Consider the following 27,510-nt stretch of genomic DNA (forward strand, 5'->3'; position numbering starts at 1 on the left):
GCTGTTTTTGTTTTTTTTTTTGTTTTAAAGTTAATATTGAGGTGTGACGATTATCGTGATACTGGATTAAGAGATGAAGATCGCAACCACCTTGTTCCTATTCGTCGTCGTTGGTAAGTGTGAGAAACTTCATTCTCGTTCATCTTCTCATTAATATCTTTGTTTCGGAATTCTTTTTAATAGTTGTAAATTTTATCGGTTATCTAAGTTACCCAGAAAGATTATAGTAGCGAGATGTTTTCATAGATTTCGAACGATTTTTACCGAACAAGAAGATTTAAAAATTTTCTTACATTCTTAGAAAGCTCGAATTGCTCGATTACATCCGGAAAAATTTGGATAGATATCATAAAAAACTGAGATGGGATTACTTTTATTAAACCAAGGTGAAAAAAAATGAAAAATAGAAAAGCGAGTCGTTGAATTGCCTTGAGACTTTAACTAATCTTTTCATCATGTTTCATTTAATTTGAACGTCTAATAAATCCTCACTATATATGTCAGACTAATGGTGAGATTTACGAAAAAATATATATGAGCCTGTTCAATTCATTGTGAATTATCATAGGTATGAATAATTAGAATGTTAGGCTATGCACACATTGCTCCATGGATATTAGCATTGGAATTGGCATTTTGATTAAATATGATTAATAATATATTACATAATGTTGAAAATATAAAACGCCTGACATTTTAGCTGTGATATTTTCAATGTATACCTTTACTTACACTGACTCTACTGCTTTAGGACTTTGAGTTTTACACTTACGTGACTTTCAACTCTGTACCGGTCATTGATTGTCAGTCAATGATCTTTCACCTTTCATGCACTAACACGTATTTGATAAAGAAAGAAAAAAAACGCGGTAGAGCGAACGGTTTCTGTTAATTACACTGAGGCCTGTGTTTTTCTTAATTTTTTCTGTCTCTCCCCTCTCTCTCTCCCTCTTTCTCGCTCTCTCTCTCTCTCGCACTTAATAATAATTCTCTTGGTGGATCGAGTACCTCATCGCATCAGCGATGAATTTGTAAATACTCATTTTCTTATAACACGCACCGTAAAATTAATTAGCGATGAAAATGATCGTAAACTGCAAGAAATTTAAAATTCTACGAAAAAGTAAAGAAAATTTTTTCTATAGTCGCAGTAAAAAGTCCGTAAATTATCATGCGAAAATGATATTTTATTTATGGATAAACAAAGCAAAAAAAAAAAAAAAAAAAAAAAACTTTATCAAAACGTTATTCATATTGTAGAAAGTGTAAACGGTTGTGATTTTACTCAAACGTTTTCTCTTCGCGAATAACATGCATTATTATAATTTCCGTTCAATCACATGTCAAAAATACGGATCTGATCCGACGTAGAAAACGGAGCAAACGAAAGTCAGTCTCTCCTCGATACGTATAATAATAATATATGCCGGTATAATAATGGAGCACAGAATAAAGTTAATAACAGCGATATTTGATCTTACAATTAGATGTGAACTTTGCGTCTACCGATTAGAGTGAAATTTCACTTGCAGAATCAAGTTTTTATCCATATATGCGGCAGAAAATACCGCAGATCGATCCTTTGATTATATATATCTGATTACGAAAATTTTCAATTCTAGGAGAACTTGAAGCGGATTTTTTTTAGTTTTTTTTTTTTTGTTCCTTAATTATATTATGAGCAGATGGTTAGAAAAGTAGGGGAATTTCGAAAATTTTTATCTAACAAACTGTTTATTTGATTCCATCAGTTTTTTTTTGTTTTTTTCTTATTTCAAAGTTTATACATTCAGTGATTTTTTCATCAAAATTTATCCACTCGTGGCTTTGTTACAGTGGCCGGCGTAAAACGTGATCCGTAATTACACGGTTTGCGGTGTCTAGGATTTTGGACAGTCGGTTGATCTGAAATAAAAAATTTCAACGCGATCTTGAAATGTAGTATATTGATCCGTTCACTGCGTATGGATTTTTTTTTTTTCATTAACGAAACGGTGAACGTTTCGACTTTAACGTTCGTTTTCCGGCCTAAATTTAACACCTTTTTTTGAAACGTAAAAAATAAATAATTGAATTAAAAAAAAAACCATAAGCAGCGAATGAAACAAAATGTACAAAAACATTGTGTCGAAATTTGGTAAAAATTGGTCGTGTCGTTTCCGAGATATTCTAGGCACGGACTCGGAAACGTAGTTTCGAGATAATCGAGTTTAAAGTTCAGCGAATCGGCGGCAACTTCAACAATTCTTCGAATTTTATCGTGTAATTTACACACAATAATCTTCATATTTGAAAATTTAAGAAACGCGAATAAAAAGAAAATCAATTTTTAAAATATTCCACTCGGATGTGCCCCCTTAATTATTACATTGTCTCATACCGATCTGTCTCTCAATCTTGTCGTGCAAAACGATTCAGCAACTCGTAACCGTACACTCGTGTCATTTAAACTGTACAATCTTCATTGTGATTTCGATCAGAGAATTGGGCCAGTATTTTTTACCACGCGGTATGACATATTCGAGTCTATATACCTACATACATGCAGCTTTCTATTACGGCAATTCATAGGTTTGTGTGACCCTCTTGTTTGACTTCTTAAATTGTACGCCATTCCTCGAGTATGCTAATGAAATTCATCAACGAACTGTTTAATCTTCAAATCTTCACCGTTCTCTCTTTTGCTCTGAAATTCAGAGTCGACTTTGTGTCTCGATCTTTGGATGAGTATAGATCGCAACCTCACCTATGATCGTCAAGCGATATTCGCAGCTGAATTTTAGCCTAATTTACGCATCTCTGCAACGTACAGTCCAAATTTTATCGGTCAAATAAAAAATCATGCAAATTTTTGGCTACTGCCGGATTCCTGCCTTATTATTCCGATCTGAAAAATTTTATCCGTGTCAGTGGGCCGTGTAAAAATCACGCGTGTATATCGTGTATGACGAATTATTATCAGCCATGCACGTTTCGTTCTGTATAAGGTATAATCTTCGTAATTTTGATAAATCAATTGATGATGATCGATATTAGTTGTGAAATCGTGAAATGGAGCCTCGATCCATCTTGTACATGGATATGTATAGTCAATGCCAAGGCCGAATTCTAAGCGTCTGTCTGCATTCCAAAGTGTATAATAACAGACTCTCGCTCCTTGCGTTAGACACACTTAACCTTCCATTGTTAACTAAGACTTATCGTTAGATGCAATCCGAGAGATCCCTTCTTACAATTAATCGCGTTGTTCTCCTTTTGCGCGAGCTGCAGAACCGGTTTTCACACACCCGGAAAACGGAACTCGTTACATCTAATTTCATTCTGCAAAATTATCCTCGGTTTGATCGATTTATTTTCACATTTTTCTACTACTTTCGTAAACGGATATCGTTAGTCCACGGAATTTTTTCAAATTTCAATCTAGAAAGTCTTATATTCTACGGCATAATAATTTGAAGACGATTTTTGGTAACGGCGCGATTTTTCTTGGTCAAACGCCTTACGAAATTCGGACAATTTTGCTGAATTAAGTTTTGCAGACCGGGAATCACTGGTTAGTAATTCACCGAAAAATAAACATAAAAAACTAAATCATCGCTCCCAGAAAATGTAAATACTAACGTAACTTTGTCAGATTCTACATTAAGGGTACGCAGTTAGTCTTCAACCTTTACCGACCGAGCACACTCACCTTTATTCAGGATACGAGTAAGCTTCCTGAATTTCGCTGCAAAAGAGACACGCACTGTAAAAACTTAAACCCTTTCCGTTCATTTGTCAATTTAATATAGACAGAAAAAGAGTGAGGCTGCTCGGTCGGTAACGGTGCTAGTACTACATACCCTTAATATCAATACACTAGTTCAAGATACTAAAAAAAATTGACTGATTTGTTAGCATTACAAAACTGAGAGGCAATAATTACTGGAGACAAGTATCTCCGGTATTTTCGTTCATTTGTCAATTTAATGTAGAAAGAAAAAGAGTGAGTTTGCTCGGTCGGTAACGGCGGTAATACTAAATACCCTTAATATCAATACACTAGTTGAAGATATTAAAAAAAGTTGACTGATTTGCCGGTATTACGAAACCGAGAGGCAATAATTACTGCAGACAAGTATCTCCGGTATTTTCGTAACGGGTTTGGGTGAAATTTCTTTCGATCCTTCTCGTCTATGAGGGTAAACAGTAAATCGTGGCTGGCGCGCACCTGTTTGAATATGGAATAGCAAATAGACGTATCTACTATTCGTTTGTTCGTCTATTTAGTCAGCCAAGAGGCATTCGCGAAGTGGGTTAGTAGGCCATACCGCATGATCGGTCAGTGCTGTGTGGGCCGTGCAGGCCTTTTGCTGCACCGTGTCTATAGTATATAGTACATAATCCAGTCTCGAATAAAATTCCCCAAGATATCCTCACGCGTTCTAAACAAGTTCTCATCCGTCTCTCTCTATGACGCATCATCGTCAAAGTGCACTGAGAAGAAGCCGGTTCTCGGCTCCTTTCGTTCTCTCGACTTTTGATCGACGGACGAAAATAAAAAAAATAAAAAAATTATATATTTACTTCCCATTTTAAGAAAGACAGATCAAAAAAAAAAAAAAAGTGCAAGTTTCCTTGCAGAAAATGTCACCCTTAATATCTTTATAACATTAAAACTTTACTTTGACTTCGTATTTGATTATTTCATTCTATTAATTATTTTCTTTTCTATAAATTATTATCGTTACTCATTTTTACCTACATTTAATCCTATTTTTCAAAAGGATATAATGCGGAACGGAAGTTGACGTGGAATTATACAGATACCATAAATATACACCCGGATCCTTGCTAAAAATTTGGGTCGAACCGTGAATCAGTTGGCAAAAAGTTTTCTCTGCCTGGTATTCGCGAGCTTCTTGGAATTTATACATCGACTCGCGTCCGGTTCCCTGATTTTTAACAAAGTATTTGCTTGCAGCTGAATCTATCAACCGTTTACCAATCCGGATCGTCGGTCTCGGTTTATTCGACTTAATTCTAACATTAACGATGAATTTTACAAATGAGTACTCAATATTCTTCAGGCTCTATGGATAATTTAATAATACATCTGCGATAATCGTGCGAAGTAATTAGAAAGTTGGGATTTTCTTACCGTTATTTATCGTCGTTAAGATTTAATTTACACTTCTAGTCGTGTTGCATTTTTATTATATATCTTCTACTATATATGGGGTCGTTCAAGTGCACGTGAACAAAGTTCGACCTCGACCCCCACCGAATTGGTCGTCGATCTATTTCTTACTTCTAATCCACCGAGTGTACATTTTCAAAGTTTTTCAAGTTTTTTCCACCTGTCGTTTACGAGCAGATATTTCAGATCAAATCTTTATCATTTTCTACCAGTTCAGAAAAGAAACAATTTTTTTATCTAAATGTACAGTTTTCGAATTATGGAAAATGGGATCTAAAATATTCAGGGGAAGACAATCTCAACAAAAATTAGACAATGTATATTCGGTGGAGTGGAAGTAGGAATTAAATCCGCGACTAATTCGGTGGGGATCGGGGTCAGAACTTGATCAATTTCGTTCGTCACTACCTCATAGATTACTAGATTATGTATAAATAGACGCCACACGTTTATGCGACCTTTTATTTGACTGAACCTAAATTTTTTAAATGTTAAATTTACGAGAGAGAGAGAAAGTTGAGAGACAGGACCAGAACCGAGAAAGAGAGGATAACGAATATCATTAAAGCGATTGCGAATGAGAGAGGAAAAAATTAGGAAAACAGAGAAATGACCAAATGATTATCGAAGACGATCGAGTTTGTTCAACCGAAATCACAGTGCATATGATACAATTGACAGATTACAGTTAATATTAAGGGGAAACTACAGTGAAATTTTGATAACATTGAGTTTTTGATTTTTTAAACGACTAATAAAGATGCGATGAATAATTTCTCCCAACAAAATTTAGATTATGTTAGTGTGCGTCGTGAAAAAAATTTCAATTTTCTGCGACGAATGTTTATGCGCAAGAAAGTTTTGGCAGAAAATTTTGATTGAAATTTTTTCTTCAGGACACGTACAAAAGCATAATCTAAATTTTTTTGCCAGGAATTTTTTGTCGCATCTTTTTTAGTCATTATAAAAACAAAAAAATAAAAAAACTCTATATCACCGAAAGTTCATCGAAGTTTCCCCTTAAAAATCAAGCTCGAATAATCCAGACGAGGAGTGAAAAATAGTATGACGCTGACGCTTAAAGATGGTGTTTCCGGTTTGGTTCTAGGGTGTACGTGGCGGGAGACCTTAGCGACTTGCGTACTGGAGTCCGATTTTGGTTTCAAGCTAAACTGCGCCTTCAAAAAATCCGGCCTATTTCGGGTTCGAAATCTTGGAGGCGTCAAAGGTTTCGTAGGTCTTGGTGAGTCCTTTGCCCAACTCCTTATTCCGCCGGGGTTCTTGCCAAATCGCATCGCCTGACCTTGAAAAAGAAAGGAAACGAATTATGATTTTCTTTCCCAATATATACCGGCTGGATTGCAAGTTTCGCAATGAATTAAAAAAATTTCGTAAACACGTTATTACCGCTCTGCATTTTATACTGATGTGCGTATAAACATTCATTTTTATTATACACTTGAACCTGATCTAGTTTTCGAAACTACGAAACCCGAGGCGAGTTTTTCAGGATCCTTATTTAATGTTATTTAATGCGTAAGGATAATAATTTATAGTTTAATAAGAATACCTTGTACCCCTTACGATGGCCTCGAATTAAACATTTCGGTCGAATCGCGATACAGCCGTGTTTTCTCGAGATGATAAATCGTCCTTACTATTATACGATCCGTGTTTCAAACGTTCTTCTCGCCTCGCATCAAGTTTCATAATAATAATTTATTCAACTTGCTGAATGTTGTATAAATTGAAGTGTCATCTAAACGACGTTAAGACAGGTATCATGCGGTGAATTTACTGCGGCTTTACACTCAATTTGACGTGCGTAGGTATATATCAGTTACGGAAGAGTGCTGAAACGTGAATAAATATATATCATATATATCTATGTCGTATAAGGATATAAAATATCATAATATTTTAATGCGAATCCTGAAACACTATTTTGCATAAGGATGTAGATATGAAGATACGGATTCGATTGCCAATCGGGATTGGGAAATTTAATCCCATCCACCTTTTATGCCCGATTCAGCCGATTGTTCGGGTTTAACACTAATTAGAATTGCGAAATATAATCATCGGTTACACAGTTGGCTTAGCACAATTTCTCGTCAATACACGTCTCCACGTATCCTTCATCTACGCAAATGCTCTGGCTGTGGGATTTAATTACAGCTCCACCACGAACTGTTTGTTTTTTCATTTCTTTGCTTCACTCGCTCGAGGCGTATAAGAAAAGAAAAAACTAGAACAGAAGAAAAAAATTCATTAAGAAATCATCGTTCTCTTAATAGGATTAGAATTTCTTTTCAGTCTCAACGAAATATCATTAGTACAATAATAAAATAAATCATTCACACGCGGGAGAGAAACAAACTCTCTTGCACGCACTGAGTCTGCACTGCAAGTTGCGTGTTAGTGATTGCCGTTTATGCAATAATAAACTTTTGCCATTTAGAATTGCGTTAGACAAGTAACACCTTTGGCTGTCAGCTCGTTTATTTATAATTTCCTTTGAAGGTTTGAAAATATTTTATAAACGAAATCAAGCCGTAACTTTCCCTCACATTTTTCCTTACTTTTTTTCACCTTCTCTTCACCCCGCAATATATTTTTCTTATCAGTTTGTGAAACGCGCATCGATATGCAGTTTTTTTTTTCATATCATTAACCTTTTTTTCTGCATTTTAATAACTGAGCTATCTATATATATATATACATATATATCAATTATTTATCGCGACCAGTTGCAGATAAATTAATAAGCTGCAGTATGTCGCGGTCGGTCGTCCTTAACATACATTTTTTTTTTCCCTATTCTCTCTCCTCTTTTCCAAGCGTCTTATTTCTAAGCGCGCTTAGTAACGCGTTCGGTTTGTAATCGATTGAGCAAGGAAATTTATGAACTTACACCTTGAGCCGTTGGGCAATTGCTGAAGAAAACATCACTGATTGACTGGGGTAAGGAGATAACGATGCAATATAAATGCACATTTCAATTATCACAATCACACGATATTTACCACACAGCCGTTAATTATATTTCGATCCGCAGGTGCTTGGTTGTGCTTTTTTTTTCTTATCTTTTTTTCTTCTATTTATCTCGTCAACTTTCGTATTACGGATGCAGCGAATAATTTTGCAGGCAATAATCTTAATTTCCAGATCTTTGCACGTCGCTGACGATTTAGAGAATTATGGTAATAGCAGTAATCGTAGAATGATTGAAACGAATGAATAATCCTAAACGTTAAACGAAAATGTTAATTAAGAGAAACCGTAAGACTATCTGGAAATAATTCTGTTCAAATCGAGACTAATTATATTTCTGACCCAGATATATTCATACAGAACCCACTTTTATATTATTCCAGGATTCTCGGTTGGAGATGAACTCGGATTTCCTGAATCAATTTCCAATTTGGAAAGCAGCAAGAGACGAAGTGTTCAAGTCCGGGGAAATTCAATTCCCGTAGGAACGTCAAACGCGGTAAGATATATTCCACGTATTCTCTACAACGAAAGTCCATATTTCATGTGACATGTGATTTCAATGTGTGTAATAATAATAATAATGATAATAATAGTTAACCCGTCACTTATTCAAAAATGAATAATAAAATAACTGAAATAATTAGCACAAAATGAAACTGTAAATTCCGACCTAATACTACACGGCGTACACAAGAATTTGCGATAGCAAAGCTTCATTGCTGCAGTTTTTTGTAACATGCCTGCAGCGTTTATATAATTATAAAGTGAATATCTTTTTCCACAAATTGCGACGTCCTTGTAGTAACTGGTGCGTGAACTTTTCCCTGCACATTTATTTATCACACGCACTTGCGCGTCCTGTATGGTTAATATCGTGCATATACATATATGGTGGATAAAAACGAGGGTTTCAATGAAACTTCGATAAATTAATTCTGCGACTATGAGCACGTTACTTCATCGTCGTATTTCACATATGCCACGCATTCGTGCTCACATTAACCATAAAAGACCTTGTAGAATTAATTTGCCAATCCATTGAACATTATTGTTTGATTACTGATCATTTGAATAACAGAAATAGCAATTTCGGTTCGTCTTTGTCTCGTAATCTTCAGATCTATGTGTAAAGATCGTGATTTAATTCCATCTAAACAGGCTCTGGCTATACTATATTGTTGTAACATGTAGCTGATTTCATTTACAATCCAAAAGGTAGTGCAAGGTCGGAGACTTCAGACTAAAATAACTTTCCTCTCTAAGCCAGTTACAGAGTTGAGATGTATGCGATTACAGTTTGTGAGAAAAATCGCAGGTGTCTGTGGATTTCATTGCTCTTGAAATTGCTCAATGAATTATTTATTAAAAACAAAATTACAACTCAGCTAATACCAGCACGGCTGAATAACTAATTATTCATCTCTCCGGAGTAACGGAAATTACTTCTTTAGTCCAATTCACTGCTCAACCAGTGAAAAATTTTTCCAATTCTAGATATGAAAATTGATACATTTTACGCAAAATATCTTATTTTGCACGTATACACTCTCAGAGTGTAGAAGGTCCACGTGGTTGAATTCTAACGTTCTGATATTGCAGTGGCTCCTCGAGTTCAAGTGATTAATTCGAATTGCAGTATTTTTTCAATCACGTTGTAAATTTCCAAACAATAAAAATGAGGTTTGACGAAAAACGAGACTCTGAATTAAGCAACGCTAACCGGTGCGGTGTAAAAATTTTGCGTCACATTATACGTGCAAGGTGTTCATACGGTGCGGCAAGAAATGCGGTAATTCTAATACTTTACGTTCTAATCGTTGCCGCTGAGGCCTTTCACTAAATTCAGACACTCGGTATCTTCGATTCTCTTTGCAAGGATCATAGACACGTGCATATACTTCACACACGCTAATAATTAATTACGGCAGACCGGACTGGGTCGCTTGTAATTTCCGCTTACATGTTCGCTTACGCCGATTACACAATAGATTAAAATCTTCTCGCTTATTGACTTAGAGAATAAATAGAAACGACGTTCTTCAGCGTATGCCGCAGAATCCACGCGCTGTTCCACCCTTCAAACCTTTGCCACCTGGTGGAGTTCGGCCGATGGCTCAGCAGACGGAGCGTCAGAGATTAGTGGTCCAGCAGAATGCAACTGCTCTGAAAACAGTCGGTGCACCTTCATTCGCCGCGATGCAGACGGAGAATGCAAAGCTGCAACAGCGAACCCAGCAAGAGGCCTTTGCTCTTCAGATGCTGAAGCAGCAGCAGGCGCAACAGCAACAAGCCATCAGGCAACAGCAACAGCAGCAAATGATCGCCATGCAGAACAAGAGGATACAGGTGGGTGATTCTGTTTAGTGCGGATTTGAAATTCGGCAAAGTATTTCAGTTAAAATAGGACTGAGTTAAAGACATTTCCGATATGGCTGCACTTTTGTGTACAGGGATCTTCCACCCTCGGTGCACTCAAATCTGAAGTCATTTTAGAGCTGCGTGTGGCCCGCGTTTCGAGAAAAGAGCAGAATTTTATGTTTTTTGCGTTTTCCCCAAAAACTGCTATCGATAGATGAAAAATGACTTGATCAACGTGTAGAGCGGAAAATTCTACATCGATTTGTGTCGTCACATGTCGGTAACGGAGTTGGATTAACAAATTAATAAAAAAGAAATTCTACTTATCGAGGAAATCTGGGGAATTTTGGTGAAATAATTTCTTTTTTATCACCAAAATTCCCCAGATTCCGTCGATAAGTAGAATTTCTTTTTTATCAATTTGTTAATCCGACTCCGTTACGACATATGAGGACATAAATCGATGCAGAATTTTCCGCTCTACACGATGATCAAGTCATTTTTCGTTTATCGATAGCAGTTTTTGGGGAAAACGCAAAAAACCTCAAATTTTGCTCATTTCTCGAAACGCCGATTAAGATGAAACTCAAAAATGACTTCAGATATGAGTTCCTGAGGGTTGATAACCCCTGTACACATAAATGCAGCCATATCCCGAACCTTTTAATTCAGACCTATTTTGACTAGACTAGATGATACGAGACGTTTTGGAATCCCAATGGGTTCACTTTTTCTTTCCGCACTTGCCGCCCCCTTCGGGAGAAAAGATGTCCTGGAATTACAGGTCTTGCGACGTTCTCTTCGTGTTTTTTGTTCCACGACCCCGATTCACACAATAGAACCTCACCGAGCCGTGCATTGTATGTATGACTCTACTTAAAACGTGAATTGACTACGCTGCTTAACTCTCATGACCTAGCGCAATTTGCCTGATGCATGTTATATGACTAGTTTTATACTTGATACGTTCAAAGTTGCGTGCAACATTTCTCGGTGACAGTTTCTCTCATTTCAATCATAATGCCCAGCATGCAGTTCCTTCGCGCCGTTTTATGTACGCTTGTGCAACAACTTTGGCTGCCCCTCACGGTTCTGCATGATGTTATATATACATGCATACATGCAGTACATGGATTCAGAGATTACTGCATATCTCATCACAGGCACTACCGCCTTTTGTTCCTGGCTAATTACTGCTGTCTGGCTTTCGATCCTGAGCTACATTATCCGAATTACCTGCAATCTCGTGAAGTACATCGCACCAGCCCGAGACCAAATTTAGCGCCTACATTTGATCCTACCAAGGTTCGCATAAACCCACTTTGAAGGAAACTGGACCTACAAATCCTTCATTGACCTTCCAAGTCCTAAGAATTTAAGAACAAACCCTGCATCGAACCTCCAACTCCTAAAGATCGAAGTACCAAACCCTCTTTGACGTTCTCAGTAGACGATTGAACCTATTTTGATGCTATTCAATCTACACCTCCTCCAATGGATCTGTAACTCCTCCTTATAGTATATTGTTTTAGGTAGGATGGTTAGGATCTTGAACGTTAAAGGAGGGTTTCAAACAAAGATTTTTCCCACCAATGGTGATAATTTTTCAAAAAAATCCTTCAGGCTGATTCATCCCCCATGGCATCGTCAGTCAGAGTTCCTGATATAATATTGGCTCAACCCGTAACATCAGGAATTACTGCAAACATGGAAACTGTTCAAGCCTATAGTAATGGTCTTCCGCCGTTCGTCGCCATGCCGCAATCGTCTTCCCAGCTTACAGACAGGATCAGCCACAGTCCCACTCTGCTCGAGGACTCGATGAACGAGGTTGCAAAGGACGATTTTTACCAGGTTATACATTATCATATTGCCTGCATGGAGGAAACTCGCTTAACGAAGCTGCTTTTGTTTTTCAGATTCCCATACCATCGGACGAGGCTGTTTCATCGGTTAATCAGTTGACTCTTAGATCCATATCTCCAGCAGCTGTTAACCAGGGTCTACAACCTCAGCAGGAGTACAGTAAACAGAATGCCCAGCCTCCGATGATCTCCCCGTCTTCATTGGCGTCGTTCCAAGGCATGGAACCCTCTCTGAAGGCCTTGGCTGAGGCGAGCAACGTCACTTTGGAGGCTTTGGAAACTGCCATTTTACTCAGACAGCAACAGTTGCTGCGAAAGCATGAGGAACCAACGACCAGCACCACCACAACTACTACCACCACTACTACGACGTCGAGTCCCGTAAGAAAGTGAGTGTTTTCATCTATTGTCAGATTGCTATTTCATTTACATTTCACTCGTGAAATCTGGTGTACCTACACCTTTCTGGAAACCCCTTGAAGTCTCTTGTAATCTTTTGAAGTTTTTCAAAACCTTTTAAAATTCCTGAAATCTTTTGAAATATGTTGAAATATTTTGGAATCCCTGAGATTTTTTTTTAAAACAATCCTTTGAAAGCTCATAAAGTCTCTTGTAATACTTCGAAATCGTCTGAAATCTTTTTAAATCGTTGTACTTTTGAAATCAGGTGTATCAAATTGACGAATGACTAAACCCCCGGATCTAGGTCTATTAAATGTTGTTTCGCGTGTATTATGGTTAAGATTTATACGATTTTCTTCAGCAGGTACAGTCTGGCTGCACCTAGCAAGGTGATGAATGCTCCCCGCGAGTATTACCCTGTTGGATACGACAAAAACTTTGACGACAATTTCGCAAGCCGCGTCGAATTGCCTGATACCAGCTTTTACTGTGGCGATCAGAAACATTTTCCTGGACTTTACGCCGATGAGGATCTTGGATGCATGGTAACTAAGTGATTGAGTATTTTCTACCCACTTTTCATGTTCATTGGAAATATTCTCAACTATTCTATTTTATCTTCTTTCTCAGGTATTCCACGTCTGTGCTCTTACCGACGATGGTCTCATCATGAAGAGTTTCTTGTGCCCTGAGTCGACGCTTTTTGACCAAACGGTTCTCAAGTGCAACTGGTGGTTCTACGTCGATTGCAAATCTTCGAAAAAGTTGTACGACAGTAACATTCCCATAAGCAAAAGTTACCAGCTTATGAAAGCTCTCGCCTTTTTCTCAGCCTACAAAAATCACGACAATGGAACCTCAAGCTCGACTGATGAGAGCTTGTGAATGTAGTTTGCGAGTTCGGCAAGGATTATGTTACGTTAGGATGCAAAGGAGTGGATACTAACTGATGAGAGGCGAATCCTCATCTATATTCACGCTCCTCTAGTGATTGTATATTTTGTGCAAAACACAAAGTGGACAATAGATCAAACCATGAAATAAGGCTGTAGTTTTAGTAGAATAATCCAAATAATTTGAGTAATAATCTGAAAACATACCTGTGCAAATCGTGAATGATTTTGTACATAGATGTGTGCAATTTCAAGCGATTTACGGCCGATTGCGAGAGCAGTTATTGGATGGGTCTACGAATGGTCTATTACATAATTTATTTGACGATTGTAACTACGATATTTGGCTTTAAAAATGGAAATGTAAATAATTTATTTTCATAAATAGCATTAATCGGTAGGTGTAAGATATTCAAAGGCGTATCAGTGATGTAATTGTAAATAGTTTGAAATCATTTACACTCAATCATTCATTAAAAAGAGCAAAATACTCTGCGAAATTCATGAATCAAATATTTCCGAAGGTTTCTCATTTATCATCGTAGTATTGACGATATTTTTTCCGACTAATGATCAGGACAAGCCGAACGAAGGAGAAGCTGTAGTGCCATGGTGTTTACCAGCACTTCAATGGGTTGAACAAACAGGAGTTCAGGTCGATGCTCTGTACATTTTTTACGTGGAATCGAAATCAAGGAGATTCCACAACGTAGAGGTCAGAATTCGGATCAGAATTTTAAAATCATTGTCCGTGGCGTCTTAAACTATACGCGATCCTTTTTTTACGCGAAATTACGTCGATGCAGCATCTGAATGAACTAGTCCAAGTGATTTTTGGAACGGTCACAATTTTCGTTAATCTTCTGATTTTTTTGAGTAAAAAATTTTGGTGTTTTCGGAATTGATTCTGATGACTCTTTGAAGATTGCTTGGCCTTAATTTTTGATCCGTTATTCCCAGCGAGTTGGGACTGTGCACAATGGATTCTATTCGCAAAATTGCGTCAGTGAGTGACCTGAATAAATCGTGTTGAGCATTTTTTGAAATATGTAAAAATGGACTGAAAAAATCCAAAGAGGTGAATCTTCCTTTTTTGGTGATTTCTGTGGTCAAAAACTTTCCGTTTGTTTGTCGATTCGGACGACCCTTTCCAGACTAATTCGACGCCACGAACTGCAAAAAAGATATTCAGAGTATCGTAGGACCAACAGCTGATATAATAAGAAACAAAGACAAGAAAAATTGTTCATTCCATTACTATTTATTCCAATCAGAGTTACATGAAACAGTGAAAAGATGTATAGTATCATCCAATACGTATCTTGTGCACGCACGCAAGTCGAACCTTAAACTATACTTAAAAACGAGAAATATACCTATATCATATGACAGTTATCATATTATGCTAAAAATGATTTACATTGCAGGTTTTTACTCATATAAAAGACGTATTTTTTGTATAATGGTCACTTAGTTTTCACTCATTTCGTTACGGCTTCCATTGCAATACTGATTGACAACTTGTTAGGGTACTGAACACTGACAGTCAAACACTTGTACTAGAAGTAGGGCACAATAAATGAATTGATATTGAAAATTTGTAACTGAGTTTGTGATTTCCCTTGTCCACCTCTGTGAAATTCCAGTAGGAATTTGTTGATTATGGACTGATACTTGTGATCTGATATTGAAAGCAAGTCTAGACTGTACTCGATGTATTCCTTTCGCTAAAGACCACCAGCATACTGCATCCAAGTATGGATTTCTGCATTAAAGTCAGAATCATCAAAATTCTAGATAAATATTCAGAAAAGTGACATTGATAAAAAAATTGTTGGGTCAAAAAGGGATTTGTACCACCCTTTGCGGAGTAATTGGGCCCTGCAAATCGCGAGAAACATATCAAAGAGAGGGTAGCCCCAACATCACAGTATTGACGAAGAAATTATTCGGTGTTTCGGTGGTAAATCTTCGTGCGTTACTTTAAGCGGTTTGGGACTGCGTTTGATCGATTTCACTGGCAATGTTACGTCGGAATGGTGCCTCAAAAAATTAATTGCGACGCTTTTCAAAATCGTTGCGTTTTCGTCAAGAATGCGAAGGGGTTAGCCTTGGTTTTTTTTTAGCCTAAAACTTTTTGGTATGAGAATCGATTAGTATGACGCTTTTTAGACTAATTATACGCCCAGAAACTCAAAAAACACATGAAAAATAGCGTAGGACCAGCAGCAGAGAATTGACGATGAAATTCTGCAGTTTTTCGGCTGTAACTTTACAGGTGTTGCTCGCGGCGCATTGGGACTGCGATCAATCGATTTCTCTCGCAAAATTACGTCGGAATAGTGTTCTAAAGAATTAATTGCAGCACTTTTCAAAGTCGTCGAAATTTTCATCAAAAATGCAAAGGGGTTAGCCTTGGTTTTTTTTTGGCCTAAAAATTTTTGGTCTGGGAATCGATTAGTATGACGCTTTTTACACTAATTGGACGCCCAGGAACTCAAAAAACACATGAAAAATAGCGTAGGACCAGCGGCAGAGAAATGACGATGAAAATCTGCAGTTTTTCGGCTGTAACTTTACAGGTGTTGCTCGCAGCGCATTGGGACTGCGATCAATCGATTTCTCTCGCAAAATTACGTCGGAATAGTGTTTTAAAAAATTATTATTAGCACTTTTCAAAGTCGTCGAAATTTTCATCAAAAATGCAAAGGGGTTAGCCTTGGTTTTTTTTTGGCCTAAAAATTTTTGGTCTGGGAATCGATTAGTATGACGCTTTTTACACTAATTGGACGCCCAGGAACTCAAAAAACACATGAAAAATAGCGTAGGACCAGCGGCAGAGAAATGACGATGAAAATCTGCAGTTTTTCGGCTGTAACTTTACAGGTGTTGCTCGCAGCGCATTGGGACTGCGATCAATCGATTTCTCTCGCAAAATTACGTCGGAATAGTGTTCTAAAGAATTAATTGCAGCACTTTTCAGAGTCGTCGAAATTTTCATCAAAAATGCAAAGGGGTTAGCCTTGGTTTTTTTTTGGCCTAAAAATTTTTGGTCTGGGAATCGATTGGTATGACGCTTTTTACACTAATTGGACGCCCAGGAACTCAAAAAACACATGAAAAATAGCGTAGGACCAGCGGCAGAGAAATGACGATGAAAATCTGCAGTTTTTCGGCTGTAACTTTACAGGTGTTGCTCGCAGCGCATTGGGACTGCGATCAATCGATTTCTCTCGCAAAATTACGTCGGAATAGTGTTCTAAAGAATTAATTGCAGCACTTTTCAAAGTCGTCGAAATTTTCATCAAAAATGCAAAGGGGTTAGCCTTGGTTTTTTTTTGGCCTAAAAATTTTTGGTCTGGGAATCGATTGGTATGACGCTTTTTACACTAATTGGACGCCCAGGAACTCAAAAAACACATGAAAAATAGCGTAGGACCAGCGGCAGAGAAATGACGATGAAAATCTGCAGTTTTTCGGCTGTAACTTTACAGGTGTTGCTCGCAGCGCATTGGGACTGCGATCAATCGATTTCTCTCGCAAAATTACGTCGGAATAGTGTTTTAAAAAATTATTATTAGCACTTTTCAAAGTCGTCGAAATTTTCATCAAAAATGCAAAGGGGTTAGCCTTGGTTTTTTTTTGGCCTTAAAATTTTTGGTCTGGGAATCGATTAGGATGACACTTTTTACACCAATTGGACGCCCAGGAACTCAAAAAACACATGAAAAATAGCGTAGGACCAGCGGCAGAGAAATGACGATGAAAATCTGCAGTTTTTCGGCTGTAACTTTACAGGTGTTGCTCGCAGCGCATTGGGACTGCGATCAATCGATTTCTCTCGCAAAATTACGTCGGAATGGTGTTCTAAAGAATTAATTGCAGCACTTTTCAAAGTCGTCGAAATTTTCATCAAAAATGCAAAGGGGTTAGCCTTGGTTTTTTTTTGGCCTAAAAATTTTTGGTCTGGGAATCGATGAGTATGACGCTTTTTACACTAATTGGACGCCCAGGAACTCAAAAAACACATGAAAAATAGCGTAGGACCAGCGGCAGAGAAATGACGATGAAAATCTGCAGTTTTTCGGCTGTAACTTTACAGGTGTTGCTCGCAGCGCATTGGGACTGCGATCAATCGATTTCTCTCGCAAAATTACGTCGGAATAGTGTTCTAAAGAATTAATTGCAGCACTTTTCAAAGTCGTCGAAATTTTCATCAAAAATGCAAAGGGGTTAGCCTTGGTTTTTTTTTGGCCTAAAAATTTTTGGTCTGGGAATCGATTAGTATGACGCTTTTTACACTAATTGGACGCCCAGGAACTCAAAAAACACATGAAAAATAGCGTAGGACCAGCGGCAGAGAAATGACGATGAAAATCTGCAGTTTTTCGGCTGTAACTTTACAGGTGTTGCTCGCAGCGCATTGGGACTGCGATCAATCGATTTCTCTCGCAAAATTACGTCGGAATAGTGTTTTAAAAAATTATTATTAGCACTTTTCAAAGTCGTCGAAATTTTCATCAAAAATGCAAAGGGGTTAGCCTTGGTTTTTTTTTGGCCTAAAAATTTTTGGTCTGGGAATCGATTAGTATGACGCTTTTTACACTAATTGGACGCCCAGGAACTCAAAAAACACATGAAAAATAGCGTAGGACCAGCGGCAGAGAAATGACGATGAAAATCTGCAGTTTTTCGGCTGTAACTTTACAGGTGTTGCTCGCAGCGCATTGGGACTGCGATCAATCGATTTCTCTCGCAAAATTACGTCGGAATAGTGTGTTAAAAAATTATTATTAGCACTTTTCAAAGTCGTCGAAATTTTCATCAAAAATGCAAAGGGGTTAGCCTTGGTTTTTTTTTGGCCTAAAAATTTTTAGTCTGGGAATCGATTAGTATGACGCTTTTTACACTAATTGGACGCCCAGGAACTCAAAAAACACATGAAAAATAGCGTAGGACCAGCGGCAGAGAAATGACGATGAAAATCTGCAGTTTTTCGGCTGTAACTTTACAGGTGTTGCTCGCAGCGCATTGGGACTGCGATCAATCGATTTCTCTCGCAAAATTACGTCGGAATAGTGTTCTAAAGAATTAATTGCAGCACTTTTCAAAGTCGTCGAAATTTTCATCAAAAATGCAAAGGGGTTAGCCTTGGTTTTTTTTTGGCCTAAAAATTTTTGGTCTGGGAATCGATTAGTATGACGCTTTTTACACTAATTGGACGCCCAGGAACTCAAAAAACACATGAAAAATAGCGTAGGACCAGCGGCAGAGAAATGACGATGAAAATCTGCAGTTTTTCGGCTGTAACTTTACAGGTGTTGCTCGCAGCGCATTGGGACTGCGATCAATCGATTTCTCTCGCAAAATTACGTCGGAATAGTGTTTTAAAAAATTATTATTAGCACTTTTCAAAGTCGTCGAAATTTTCATCAAAAATGCAAAGGGGTTAGCCTTGGTTTTTTTTTGGCCTAAAAATTTTTGGTCTGGGAATCGATTCGTATGACGCTTTTTACACTAATTGGACGCCCAGGAACTCAAAAAACACATGAAAAATAGCGTAGGACCAGCGGCAGAGAAATGACGATGAAAATCTGCAGTTTTTCGGCTGTAACTTTACAGGTGTTGCTCGCAGCGCATTGGGACTGCGATCAATCGATTTCTCTCGCAAAATTACGTCGGAATAGTGTTCTAAAGAATTAATTGCAGCACTTTTCAAAGTCGTCGAAATTTTCATCAAAAATGCAAAGGGGTTAGCCTTGGTTTTTTTTTGGCCTAAAAATTTTTGGTCTGGGAATCGATTAGTATGACGCTTTTTACACTAATTGGACGCCCAGGAACTCAAAAAACACATGAAAAATAGCGTAGGACCAGCGGCAGAGAAATGACGATGAAAATCTGCAGTTTTTCGGCTGTAACTTTACAGGTGTTGCTCGCAGCGCATTGGGACTGCGATCAATCGATTTCTCTCGCAAAATTACGTCGGAATAGTGTTTTAAAAAATTATTATTAGCACTTTTCAAAGTCGTCGAAATTTTCATCAAAAATGCAAAGGGGTTAGCCTTGGTTTTTTTTTGGCCTAAAAATTTTTGGTCTGGGAATCGATTAGTATGACGCTTTTTACACTAATTGGACGCCCAGGAACTCAAAAAACACATGAAAAATAGCGTAGGACCAGCGGCAGAGAAATGACGATGAAAATCTGCAGTTTTTCGGCTGTAACTTTACAGGTGTTGCTCGCAGCGCATTGGGACTGCGATCAATCGATTTCTCTCGCAAAATTACGTCGGAATAGTGTTCTAAAGAATTAATTGCAGCACTTTTCAGAGTCGTCGAAATTTTCATCAAAAATGCAAAGGGGTTAGCCTTGGTTTTTTTTTGGCCTAAAAATTTTTGGTCTGGGAATCGATTGGTATGACGCTTTTTACACTAATTGGACGCCCAGGAACTCAAAAAACACATGAAAAATAGCGTAGGACCAGCGGCAGAGAAATGACGATGAAAATCTGCAGTTTTTCGGCTGTAACTTTACAGGTGTTGCTCGCAGCGCATTGGGACTGCGATCAATCGATTTCTCTCGCAAAATTACGTCGGAATAGTGTTCTAAAGAATTAATTGCAGCACTTTTCAAAGTCGTCGAAATTTTCATCAAAAATGCAAAGGGGTTAGCCTTGGTTTTTTTTTGGCCTAAAAATTTTTGGTCTGGGAATCGATTGGTATGACGCTTTTTACACTAATTGGACGCCCAGGAACTCAAAAAACACATGAAAAATAGCGTAGGACCAGCGGCAGAGAAATGACGATGAAAATCTGCAGTTTTTCGGCTGTAACTTTACAGGTGTTGCTCGCGGCGCATTGGGACTGCGATCAATCGATTTCTCTCGCAAAATTACGTCGGAATAGTGTTCTAAAGAATTAATTGCAGCACTTTTCAAAGTCGTCGAAATTTTCATCAAAAATGCAAAGGGGTTAGCCTTGGTTTTTTTTTGGCCTAAAAATTTTTGGTCTGGGAATCGATTAGTATGACGCTTTTTACACTAATTGGACGCCCAGGAACTCAAAAAACACATGAAAAATAGCGTAGGACCAGCGGCAGAGAAATGACGATGAAAATCTGCAGTTTTTCGGCTGTAACTTTACAGGTGTTGCTCGCAGCGCATTGGGACTGCGATCAATCGATTTCTCTCGCAAAATTACGTCGGAATAGTGTTTTAAAAAATTATTATTAGCACTTTTCAAAGTCGTCGAAATTTTCATCAAAAATGCAAAGGGGTTAGCCTTGGTTTTTTTTTGGCCTAAAAATTTTTGGTCTGGGAATCGATTAGTATGACGCTTTTTACACTAATTGGACGCCCAGGAACTCAAAAAACACATGAAAAATAGCGTAGGACCAGCGGCAGAGAAATGACGATGAAAATCTGCAGTTTTTCGGCTGTAACTTTACAGGTGTTGCTCGCAGCGCATTGGGACTGCGATCAATCGATTTCTCTCGCAAAATTACGTCGGAATAGTGTTCTAAAGAATTAATTGCAGCACTTTTCAGAGTCGTCGAAATTTTCATCAAAAATGCAAAGGGGTTAGCCTTGGTTTTTTTTTGGCCTAAAAATTTTTGGTCTGGGAATCGATTGGTATGACGCTTTTTACACTAATTGGACGCCCAGGAACTCAAAAAACACATGAAAAATAGCGTAGGACCAGCGGCAGAGAAATGACGATGAAAATCTGCAGTTTTTCGGCTGTAACTTTACAGGTGTTGCTCGCAGCGCATTGGGACTGCGATCAATCGATTTCTCTCGCAAAATTACGTCGGAATAGTGTTCTAAAGAATTAATTGCAGCACTTTTCAAAGTCGTCGAAATTTTCATCAAAAATGCAAAGGGGTTAGCCTTGGTTTTTTTTTGGCCTAAAAATTTTTGGTCTGGGAATCGATTGGTATGACGCTTTTTACACTAATTGGACGCCCAGGAACTCAAAAAACACATGAAAAATAGCGTAGGACCAGCGGCAGAGAAATGACGATGAAAATCTGCAGTTTTTCGGCTGTAACTTTACAGGTGTTGCTCGCAGCGCATTGGGACTGCGATCAATCGATTTCTCTCGCAAAATTACGTCGGAATAGTGTTTTAAAAAATTATTATTAGCACTTTTCAAAGTCGTCGAAATTTTCATCAAAAATGCAAAGGGGTTAGCCTTGGTTTTTTTTTGGCCTTAAAATTTTTGGTCTGGGAATCGATTAGGATGACACTTTTTACACCAATTGGACGCCCAGGAACTCAAAAAACACATGAAAAATAGCGTAGGACCAGCGGCAGAGAAATGACGATGAAAATCTGCAGTTTTTCGGCTGTAACTTTACAGGTGTTGCTCGCAGCGCATTGGGACTGCGATCAATCGATTTCTCTCGCAAAATTACGTCGGAATGGTGTTCTAAAGAATTAATTGCAGCACTTTTCAAAGTCGTCGAAATTTTCATCAAAAATGCAAAGGGGTTAGCCTTGGTTTTTTTTTGGCCTAAAAATTTTTGGTCTGGGAATCGATGAGTATGACGCTTTTTACACTAATTGGACGCCCAGGAACTCAAAAAACACATGAAAAATAGCGTAGGACCAGCGGCAGAGAAATGACGATGAAAATCTGCAGTTTTTCGGCTGTAACTTTACAGGTGTTGCTCGCAGCGCATTGGGACTGCGATCAATCGATTTCTCTCGCAAAATTACGTCGGAATAGTGTTCTAAAGAATTAATTGCAGCACTTTTCAAAGTCGTCGAAATTTTCATCAAAAATGCAAAGGGGTTAGCCTTGGTTTTTTTTTGGCCTAAAAATTTTTGGTCTGGGAATCGATTAGTATGACGCTTTTTACACTAATTGGACGCCCAGGAACTCAAAAAACACATGAAAAATAGCGTAGGACCAGCGGCAGAGAAATGACGATGAAAATCTGCAGTTTTTCGGCTGTAACTTTACAGGTGTTGCTCGCAGCGCATTGGGACTGCGATCAATCGATTTCTCTCGCAAAATTACGTCGGAATAGTGTTCTAAAGAATTAATTGCAGCACTTTTCAAAGTCGTCGAAATTTTCATCAAAAATGCAAAGGGGTTAGCCTTGGTTTTTTTTTGGCCTAAAAATTTTTGGTCTGGGAATCGATTAGTATGACGCTTTTTACACTAATTGGACGCCCAGGAACTCAAAAAACACATGAAAAATAGCGTAGGACCAGCGGCAGAGAAATGACGATGAAAATCTGCAGTTTTTCGGCTGTAACTTTACAGGTGTTGCTCGCAGCGCATTGGGACTGCGATCAATCGATTTCTCTCGCAAAATTACGTCGGAATAGTGTGTTAAAAAATTATTATTAGCACTTTTCAAAGTCGTCGAAATTTTCATCAAAAATGCAAAGGGGTTAGCCTTGGTTTTTTTTTGGCCTAAAAATTTTTAGTCTGGGAATCGATTAGTATGACGCTTTTTACACTAATTGGACGCCCAGGAACTCAAAAAACACATGAAAAATAGCGTAGGACCAGCGGCAGAGAAATGACGATGAAAATCTGCAGTTTTTCGGCTGTAACTTTACAGGTGTTGCTCGCAGCGCATTGGGACTGCGATCAATCGATTTCTCTCGCAAAATTACGTCGGAATAGTGTTCTAAAGAATTAATTGCAGCACTTTTCAAAGTCGTCGAAATTTTCATCAAAAATGCAAAGGGGTTAGCCTTGGTTTTTTTTTGGCCTAAAAATTTTTGGTCTGGGAATCGATTAGTATGACGCTTTTTACACTAATTGGACGCCCAGGAACTCAAAAAACACATGAAAAATAGCGTAGGACCAGCGGCAGAGAAATGACGATGAAAATCTGCAGTTTTTCGGCTGTAACTTTACAGGTGTTGCTCGCAGCGCATTGGGACTGCGATCAATCGATTTCTCTCGCAAAATTACGTCGGAATAGTGTTTTAAAAAATTATTATTAGCACTTTTCAAAGTCGTCGAAATTTTCATCAAAAATGCAAAGGGGTTAGCCTTGGTTTTTTTTTGGCCTAAAAATTTTTGGTCTGGGAATCGATTCGTATGACGCTTTTTACACTAATTGGACGCCCAGGAACTCAAAAAACACATGAAAAATAGCGTAGGACCAGCGGCAGAGAAATGACGATGAAAATCTGCAGTTTTTCGGCTGTAACTTTACAGGTGTTGCTCGCAGCGCATTGGGACTGCGATCAATCGATTTCTCTCGCAAAATTACGTCGGAATAGTGTTCTAAAGAATTAATTGCAGCACTTTTCAAAGTCGTCGAAATTTTCATCAAAAATGCAAAGGGGTTAGCCTTGGTTTTTTTTTGGCCTAAAAATTTTTGGTCTGGGAATCGATTCGTATGACGCTTTTTACACTAATTGGACGCCCAGGAACTCAAAAAACACATGAAAAATAGCGTAGGACCAGCGGCAGAGAAATGACGATGAAAATCTGCAGTTTTTCGGCTGTAACTTTACAGGTGTTGCTCGCAGCGCATTGGGACTGCGATCAATCGATTTCTCTCGCAAAATTACGTCGGAATAGTGTTCTAAAGAATTAATTGCAGCACTTTTCAAAGTCGTCGAAATTTTCATCAAAAATGCAAAGGGGTTAGCCTTGGTTTTTTTTTGGCCTAAAAATTTTTGGTCTGGGAATCGATCAGTATGACGCTTTTTACACTAATTGGACGCCCAGGAACTCAAAAAACACATGAAAAATAGCGTAGGACCAGCGGCAGAGAAATGACGATGAAAATCTGCAGTTTTTCGGCTGTAACTTTACAGGTGTTGCTCGCAGCGCATTGGGACTGCGATCAATCGATTTCTCTCGCAAAATTACGTCGGAATAGTGTTTTAAAAAATTATTATTAGCACTTTTCAAAGTCGTCGAAATTTTCATCAAAAATGCAAAGGGGTTAGCCTTGGTTTTTTTTTGGCCTAAAAATTTTTGGTCTGGGAATCGATTCGTATGACGCTTTTTACACTAATTGGACGCCCAGGAACTCAAAAAACACATGAAAAATAGCGTAGGACCAGCGGCAGAGAAATGACGATGAAAATCTGCAGTTTTTCGGCTGTAACTTTACAGGTGTTGCTCGCAGCGCATTGGGACTGCGATCAATCGATTTCTCTCGCAAAATTACGTCGGAATAGTGTTCTAAAGAATTAATTGCAGCACTTTTCAAAGTCGTCGAAATTTTCATCAAAAATGCAAAGGGGTTAGCCTTGGTTTTTTTTTGGCCTAAAAATTTTTGGTCTGGGAATCGATTCGTATGACGCTTTTTACACTAATTGGACGCCCAGGAACTCAAAAAACACATGAAAAATAGCGTAGGACCAGCGGCAGAGAAATGACGATGAAAATCTGCAGTTTTTCGGCTGTAACTTTACAGGTGTTGCTCGCAGCGCATTGGGACTGCGATCAATCGATTTCTCTCGCAAAATTACGTCGGAATAGTGTTCTAAAGAATTAATTGCAGCACTTTTCAAAGTCGTCGAAATTTTCATCAAAAATGCAAAGGGGTTAGCCTTGGTTTTTTTTTGGCCTAAAAATTTTTGGTCTGGGAATCGATCAGTATGACGCTTTTTACACTAATTGGACGCCCAGGAACTCAAAAAACACATGAAAAATAGCGTAGGACCAGCGGCAGAGAAATGACGATGAAAATCTGCAGTTTTTCGGCTGTAACTTTACAGGTGTTGCTCGCAGCGCATTGGGACTGCGATCAATCGATTTCTCTCGCAAAATTACGTCGGAATAGTGTTCTAAAGAATTAATTGCAGCACTTTTCAAAGTCGTCGAAATTTTCATCAAAAATGCAAAGGGGTTAGCCTTGGTTTTTTTTTGGCCTAAAAATTTTTGGTCTGGGAATCGATTAGTATGACGCTTTTTACACTAATTGGACGCCCAGGAACTCAAAAAACACATGAAAAATAGCGTAGGACCAGCGGCAGAGAAATGACGATGAAAATCTGCAGTTTTTCGGCTGTAACTTTACAGGTGTTGCTCGCAGCGCATTGGGACTGCGATCAATCGATTTCTCTCGCAAAATTACGTCGGAATAGTGTTTTAAAAAATTATTATTAGCACTTTTCAAAGTCGTCGAAATTTTCATCAAAAATGCAAAGGGGTTAGCCTTGGTTTTTTTTTGGCCTAAAAATTTTTGGTCTGGGAATCGATTAGTATGACGCTTTTTACACTAATTGGACGCCCAGGAACTCAAAAAACACATGAAAAATAGCGTAGGACCAGCGGCAGAGAAATGACGATGAAAATCTGCAGTTTTTCGGCTGTAACTTTACAGGTGTTGCTCGCAGCGCATTGGGACTGCGATCAATCGATTTCTCTCGCAAAATTACGTCGGAATAGTGTTTTAAAAAATTATTATTAGCACTTTTCAAAGTCGTCGAAATTTTCATCAAAAATGCAAAGGGGTTAGCCTTGGTTTTTTTTTGGCCTAAAAATTTTTGGTCTGGGAATCGATTAGTATGACGCTTTTTACACTAATTGGACGCCCAGGAACTCAAAAAACACATGAAAAATAGCGTAGGACCAGCGGCAGAGAAATGACGATGAAAATCTGCAGTTTTTCGGCTGTAACTTCACAGGTGTTGCTCGCAGCGCATTGGGACTGCGATCAATCGATTTCTCTCGCAAAATTACGTCGGAATAGTGTTCTAAAGAATTAATTGCAGCACTTTTCAAAGTCGTCGAAATTTTCATCAAAAATGCAAAGGGGTTAGCCTTGGTTTTTTTTTGGCCTAAAAATTTTTGGTCTGGGAATCGATTAGTATGACGCTTTTTACACTAATTGGACGCCCAGGAACTCAAAAAACACATGAAAAATAGCGTAGGACCAGCGGCAGAGAAATGACGATGAAAATCTGCAGTTTTTCGGCTGTAACTTTACAGGTGTTGCTCGCAGCGCATTGGGACTGCGATCAATCGATTTCTCTCGCAAAATTACGTCGGAATAGTGTTCTAAAGAATTAATTGCAGCACTTTTCAAAGTCGTCGAAATTTTCATCAAAAATGCAAAGGGGTTAGCCTTGGTTTTTTTTTGGCCTAAAAATTTTTGGTCTGGGAATCGATCAGTATGACGCTTTTTACACTAATTGGACGCCCAGGAACTCAAAAAACACATGAAAAATAGCGTAGGACCAGCGGCAGAGAAATGACGATGAAAATCTGCAGTTTTTCGGCTGTAACTTTACAGGTGTTGCTCGCAGCGCATTGGGACTGCGATCAATCGATTTCTCTCGCAAAATTACGTCGGAATAGTGTTCTAAAGAATTAATTGCAGCACTTTTCAAAGTCGTCGAAATTTTCATCAAAAATGCAAAGGGGTTAGCCTTGGTTTTTTTTTGGCCTAAAAATTTTTGGTCTGGGAATCGATTAGTATGACGCTTTTTACACTAATTGGACGCCCAGGAACTCAAAAAACACATGAAAAATAGCGTAGGACCAGCGGCAGAGAAATGACGATGAAAATCTGCAGTTTTTCGGCTGTAACTTTACAGGTGTTGCTCGCAGCGCATTGGGACTGCGATCAATCGATTTCTCTCGCAAAATTACGTCGGAATAGTGTTTTAAAAAATTATTATTAGCACTTTTCAAAGTCGTCGAAATTTTCATCAAAAATGCAAAGGGGTTAGCCTTGGTTTTTTTTTGGCCTAAAAATTTTTGGTCTGGGAATCGATTAGTATGACGCTTTTTACACTAATTGGACGCCCAGGAACTCAAAAAACACATGAAAAATAGCGTAGGACCAGCGGCAGAGAAATGACGATGAAAATCTGCAGTTTTTCGG

At 38.3% G+C, this 27,510-nt stretch overlaps 1 protein-coding gene across 2 annotated transcripts; it reads left to right on the forward strand.

Moving 5' to 3' along the window:
- Nucleotides 1–30: 30 nt before the first annotated feature.
- LOC124414754 lies at nucleotides 31–14,201 on the forward strand. 2 transcript variants are annotated; one of them, XM_046895813.1, is made up of 8 exons: nucleotides 31–113; nucleotides 6,288–6,422; nucleotides 8,557–8,672; nucleotides 10,220–10,522; nucleotides 12,158–12,388; nucleotides 12,454–12,788; nucleotides 13,163–13,346; nucleotides 13,432–14,201. In XM_046895813.1, exons 1-8 carry the CDS (start codon nucleotides 74–76, stop codon nucleotides 13,684–13,686), a joined length of 1,599 nt encoding a protein of 532 aa, XP_046751769.1. In that variant the 5' UTR covers nucleotides 31–73; the 3' UTR covers nucleotides 13,687–14,201. The 2 variants fall into 2 exon arrangements, with proteins under 2 accessions (XP_046751769.1, XP_046751770.1); XM_046895814.1 differs by lacking the exon at nucleotides 6,288–6,422 and having other exon boundaries at nucleotides 43–113; nucleotides 13,432–14,200.
- Nucleotides 14,202–27,510: the final 13,309 nt, after the last annotated feature.

This window comes from Diprion similis, chromosome 14, assembly GCF_021155765.1.
Source record: "Diprion similis isolate iyDipSimi1 chromosome 14, iyDipSimi1.1, whole genome shotgun sequence".
NCBI lineage: Eukaryota > Metazoa > Arthropoda > Insecta > Hymenoptera > Diprionidae > Diprion > Diprion similis.